Source organism: Musca domestica, unplaced genomic scaffold (assembly GCF_030504385.1).
Source record: "Musca domestica strain aabys unplaced genomic scaffold, Musca_domestica.polishedcontigs.V.1.1 56, whole genome shotgun sequence".
NCBI lineage: Eukaryota > Metazoa > Arthropoda > Insecta > Diptera > Muscidae > Musca > Musca domestica.
The window spans coordinates 3,771,031-3,777,615 of NW_026712356.1; the positions used below are offsets into that span (position 1 = coordinate 3,771,031).

The 6,585-nt window shown below is 34.4% G+C and overlaps 1 protein-coding gene across 1 annotated transcript; it reads left to right on the forward strand.

Annotated features, from left to right (window-relative positions):
- On the forward strand, window positions 1-5,228 carry LOC101895682 (uncharacterized). Its single transcript, XM_005189212.4, has 5 exons — window positions 1-281; window positions 342-623; window positions 685-990; window positions 3,151-3,241; window positions 3,308-5,228. The coding sequence occupies exons 1-5, from the start codon at window positions 124-126 to the stop codon at window positions 4,892-4,894; spliced, it is 2,424 nt and encodes an 807-aa protein (XP_005189269.3). The 5' UTR covers window positions 1-123; the 3' UTR covers window positions 4,895-5,228.
- The last annotated feature ends 1,357 nt before the right edge of the window (window positions 5,229-6,585 follow it).

The following is a 6,585-nucleotide window of genomic DNA, read 5'->3' on the forward strand; positions in this document are numbered from 1 at the left end:
AATTGACTCGCCTCTGCTGTTTACTACAAAATTGTTTATGTATTTTTATTTTCTTCTGCTAAAGCCGTCAACAATACAATTTTCAATCATAAAATTAAAAATAACTGAAAAGCATTGACCAAAATGCTACACCAAGAGAGTGAAAGTTCTGGTGGTAGACCCCGGCACACATATTGGCGTGGATTTATACGAATTTCCGACAGAGGAAAAAGTGTAGCTCAGTGCATGAAATGCAGGAGTCTTATCAAGAATACTGCAGTCGCAAGGATGTCGGCTCATCGGTATGTAGTTTTTGGTTAACCATATGTAAACTTACTCGCTGATTCCATGATGTTTTACAGGAAAAAGTGTCCAATAGATATGGATGACAGTATGGGAGCCTACGAAGGTCAATGGGATGAACAAGCAAATACTCAGAATTCCCAGCCAGTAAAATCAAAGAAAGTAGCAAATAAAGACTTAAATGAGAGCGAATCTACGAAAGCTCTTGGCGGTGGCAGACCAAATCACAAATTTTGGTGTGGCTATACTAAAGTATCACTAAATGGAAGAACTTCAGCCCGATGTATTAAATGTAAGAATCTATTTAGAAATACGTCATCCTCTCGAATGGGAGCACATTTGTAAGTATATGGTTCACTGCCATGGTTTATAAGAATGTTAAAGTTGAGTGTTCTATTTAAGGCAGAAGTGTCAGCTGAATCTTTATCAAACAATATGTGCTAATGGCGATCATCACTTGTCGCAAGAGCCAATAATTGATAATGAACAATCTCTAGCGGATACAAAATCTGATTTGAACGTGATGCGTACGTTTGAATCACCCCATGAAATTGATGGAGATGACACCACTGGCGATAGAAATAAGTTAAAGCACCGATATTGGGATGGCTTTACACGAATTTATGAAAATGGAAAAACCGTAGCGCAATGTTGTAAATGTGAGCAGTTCATAAGAAATACTGCCTATGTCAGATTGAAGGCTCATCGGTAAGTAAATAGCAGGGGGAAAAAGAAGAAAAGGAGGAGGGTACATGCAACTCTATCACATATACCAAATTTTTAGTATCATGAAATTTTATTCGATTTTCGTTTGTATGCGTTTCGTCAGTTCAAGTTCTTTTTTGTCACAGTTCATTTGTAATTTGAGAATCGTATTTTCAATTTGTGATATTTTATGATATTGCAATTTCAATCACGTTAAATTAGGTACAACGGATTACTTTTAACCCGTTCATAGGACACGATTCGTAATTCATAGTAACATAATTCCTTTTTTTACAACGTTTGTTTGTTGGTTTTAATGTGAATTTTTGAATTATTGTTTTTTCCTCTAAAGAGCTATTTTATCGTTATTTACAATTGGTCTGTTCCAGAACAGCAAGAATGTTAAAGTTTTTACTACGATAAATGATTTTCCCTTTATGATATCGAAGAAAATTGTAATGCAAACCACACACAATTCAACTGGTTGTACAACGTGGAGAGTACTCAAATTGTGTGTTTCTGTCACAAACGATACAACTTAGAGTACAACTTCTTTGTACAACTTCACTTTTCGTAGAGCTTATTTGTGTTAAGATGACACCGGAAAAAATGCATGCTCCATAATTGACTCAATAGATTATAAATTGAAATTTCATTTTATATATACTTTAAAATAGCACATTTGATTGGATTTCGTATTATATAACGATACAATCTTGAATACAACCTCTCCCAGTTGTACAACCAGTTGGAACGTGTGTGGTTTGCATAAAACTAATAGACAGGTACTGGAACTGAGCAAATATTCATTAATGTTTTGACCCTTTTCTGTAAATGTTGATGTTTTCATTTTTGCTGAAGAGAAACCTGTCAATCTATTTTTTGTCGATTCAAAATTTTTGAAAACAGTGCCTCGTGTAACTCGAATGAGGAAGAGAACAAAATTTAATTCCGTTTGAATGTTCATATGCCATTCAAAATTATATTTTTCAGTCTTCCCATGGTACAATAAGGAGGTAGAGCAGCTTCGTAAAACTACAGAAATACAGCCCAGAGGCTATACCCGCTTCTTGTCAGAATTATTCAAAATTATATTCAACAAGTTGTTTTCATTTATTTGATATTTTTTGTTCATTCTTAAAAAGAGTCAAACAGCGCGAAAGATGAATGAAACGCCTGGATGTTCTCTCAAATACATAATCCTAAGTGTTTAGTCTTTCAATTCCATGTTTCTTCCATGTTGTTTTTTTTTTCAAAGCAATGAATACATACCAGTTTCGGCCAGCGGCTGCCAACCCAGTATGTACATGTTTGTGTTTGTTTACTGCTACAACAACAACAACAACAACAAAAAATTGGCAAAAGTCGGGCACACTTAGAAAAAAATTGTAATCAGCTGGTAGCTCTATCATACCTTTTTATTGTACCATGAGTCTTCCTTAAAAATTTGAAAATTTCTTAAAATATTTTAAATTTTGAATATCATAATTTATTTTTTAAATGCTTATGACACTAGTGTAGAATAATATAGGTAACAGCAAGTGTTGTTGTACAACAAATTACAACCCACACACTATACAACTGCTGGTACAACTTGGAGGGTAGCCAAGTTGTATTCTTCGGCCACAAACGATACAAATTTGTGTACCACCTCTTTGTGCAACTTCACTTTTTGAAAAGTTAATTTGAGTTTAGATGACACCGGAAATAATTTAGCAATCTATAATTGACTCAATAGCTCTTATTTTTATTAATTTCTTAATTTCTATTTTATAATATTAATATATACATGAAAATCACACATTTGATCGGATTTTGTGTTGCTTTGATGTGCGCAACAACATACCAAATACCAAAAAAAATATTTTTTTGTACAACCGAGACACAACTTCATACAACCGGCTTACAAACGATACAATATTGAATACAATTTCTCTGAGTTTTAAAACCAGTTAAATATTCATTTTTGAAATTTGAATTATTGAATTTAAAATTCAGAAGAATAGTTCCTCAATTGTTTCATTTGAATGCTTTTACATCATCCTAATTTCTCAACAATTCAAGCAATCGCTAGAAAATTGTGGAAACACCAGCATCCCTTTCAAATTGAAACTTAAATGCATACATACTTATAAATATATAAATACTCCTAATCTCATGCAGGAAGAAATGTCAGGATGGCGGTGACGTATCAATGAACGAAGACGAGAACAAGCCACTGGAATCAGCAGAAACTGAAGATTTCCACAATATTGTAAGAAATATACATATATATATTTTTTTTATTTTTACAAAATACAACGATTTTTCTTTTATATAGCTGTCAGCGTCTTCCTCTTCCTCCTCACCACCCGAACCTGCAATTTTTTTCGACATTGATAAGTTTACGTCAAGCCCTTTGAAAACAGAGAAGTTGACAAAAGCAGAAAAAACGAAACTCGATACACTACTGGCAAAATTTTTCATTGCCTCTAGTGTACCTTTTGCTGCTATCGATAGTAAATTCTTTAAAGATTTTTGTGGAGAACTACAGGCGTCATATATCCCACCAAGTAAAAGTCACCTGGTCGGTCCTCTGCTAGAGAAATTACACAAGGAACAAATGGATAATAATGCTACATTTATGCACACAATTTCCAGTGCTGTTTTACTAATTGATGAGTGGAAAATTCAAGGAGGAGATATAACAAATATTACGGTTTTGTTGCACAACTGGGGTCACCGGGTTCACCTTGAATCATTTGATATTTCTGATTGTGATACAACTCTTCCAAGTGTGCTCGACGAAACTATAAGACGATGTAAGGATCAAGTCAATGAAACTTATAAAGTTGACATTTTCGCCGTTGTGATAAATACCGAGTGCAATAACGAACCATTAGTCTTAAATAGCGATTTAATGCAGAGTACATGCAATGCAAAAATTGGAGAATTGCTTGTTAAAGATATTATTAAAAAGTATTGTGGTATTTCTACAGATAATCGCATAAATCAGCCATGTGTTCCACGTCATAATAAAAATAAAGGTGTTGGTACACTTGATAATTTGTATAGCATTCTCAGTGAATTCAAAAGACCCCATTTAGAGAAAAAGTTATGTTATCTTGGTGGAACTAAAGCAAAATTACCATGTGATACTGCCAGGAGCAGTGAGCGGGACTGTCTTTCATGGTTTCGCGAAAATCTTTCCAGAATGAAGGAAATTGCCGCCGAAGTAGATAATCAAAGAGTATCAATCGTGAAAACGGAAATCAACCAATTACTTCATAATGATAACTTCATACAATCCGTTGTAAATTTACATGATCTATTAAATCCTGTTGCTGTACTTTTAAAAAATTGTAAAAAATCAATTAATTCAATTGCTGATGCGTCAGAGGAATGGCTAGATCTTCTTGCCGATGCTTCAAAGGAGTTGCATGATATAGCAAGTAAACGATGTGAAGAAAGCAATGTATTCAATAAATATGCACTAAGTGCAAATTTTTTACATCCTCTGTATCGGGGTGCCCAATTGTCTAGCGAACAAATGACAGTAGTTGAAAATTTTATGCATGAACGATTGGATCGAGATGGCTTGTTGTCATTTGCCGAGTACAAAAAATCAACTGGAATATTTGAACTCCTTACTGCAAAGACAACACAACCTGATATATTTTGGAATATGGCGAAAAATCAACATAGCTCATTGGCATCATTCGCCCTAAAAATATTAATGATACCGGCATCAACGGCACAAATAAAACATATTGTATCCAATGCCAGTTGTGATTTAAGAAATCAATTCAATTCAGAACGTTCAAAAAAATTGCTAGAAGTTTATCTCTCACTTAAACTGAATGATCAATGTGGTGAGATTTATTCAAATATTGATGGCGGAACTGATTCATCTGATGATAGCTTATAAATTTATGATTTTTACACATATATACTTTACATTTAGTATTATTGGTTAGGGATTTAGTTTATATTAAATGTATTTAACTTATACAGTACCTTAAGTGTAAAAAAAAAACTATTATGATAATGTTTTAGTATTAGTTGTCATACTAATAGCGATTTTATAATATATCAAATACTTTTGAAAAATGTTTGATCTATCCACGATAACTTTTTCATTTATCTTACATACCATTTACTTTTGGAATTATTTTGCCAATGTATGTTGCAGAGGAATATGATAAGCCACTAAAAATACAAAAAGTTAGAACAAAATTAAAAAGGTAATGTACCAAAAAGAATGCAGCAATTTTACAGTTGTTCTGTCACGCAAAAAAAGTATCATATCGGTTAATTTAGTATCTCAGGGATTAAGAAAATCGCATTTTTTGTTATGTTTCTGAAGATGACTAATGGGGGGGAGGGGGGGTGTTTTGATCCTAAAGAAAACGAGTATGGGTTTATCTTACGAACTACGGCACTGGTACCTTATTTAGGTGGTGAAATTTTCATGTACCTTACAAAATGTGGAAGAGTTAACATTGCATCACCTAAAGCGGAATTCCAAAACGCAAGTGTTGTAGGTCTTTGTAAGGTTGGACAAAAATATGAGTCGTTGCACACTATTAATTAAACTCGATAAACTTATATGAATGAACAATTTTAATCTTGTTAAAAATCGGTTATGACTTAGATATAGCTGCCGAAACGGATTATATTTGGATATTGCCTCATATTATATGTTTCACCGATTTAACTAAATTTCGGTCTGGGTCATAAGCTTCAGGGATAACTGGTGGTCTGCGCATATTGTAACAAAATTAAGTTCGGATTTAAATATAACATCCATTTACAGGGTGAGATGAAAAAACTGAAACCAACTTCAGACTGCTGTCATTTCTAAGCCACTTGCCCGACAGCTGTTAAAATTATTCCAGTGACAGCTCATCGTACAAAAGTATTTTAGTGAGAACTCTCTAGAAAAAAAGTTATTCGTGATGACATCAAGCAGAAATGGTTCGAAAAGTAAATAAGCGACTTGATCGAAACCCGCGTCCCAGTGGCGAAAAATGGCATGTGAGCTGAACATATAGCAATATTACATTCGGTAAATATTGAAAAATGAGTTCGGGGTAATAATGCCATTGAAATTCCAAAAACTGCAAGAACTTACACCGCAACAGAAAGAAAATAGACTCAAAAGAGTTAAAAAGTTGCTTCGCTTGGCCGAAAACGTTGAACTGCCGAATTTGGTTTTCTCCCATGAGAAAACATTCGTTGTCCAGCAGTTTGTAAACAAACGTGTTTACTTGCACCAGAACTCAAGCGGCGGCCAAGGTGATGGTGTGCCTAACAGCCGATGGTCGCTCTCCGCTCGTATTAATCGATCGTGGCATCAGAATAAATGCCAAATATTATCGCGAAAACATTCTTGAGGGTGTATTAAAGCCATGGGCACGCAAACATTTTGGCCGCAGACCTTGGACATTCTAACAGGACTCAGCACCATCGCACTTAGAACTCAAGAATGGTTACAAAATGAGGTTCCTTGCTTCATTTCCAGCGCACATTGACCACCAATATCTCCGGATACCAATCCGTTGGACTATTGTGTCTGGAGTATTTTGGAAAGCAAGGTTGGCACTAAAAAATACCAAA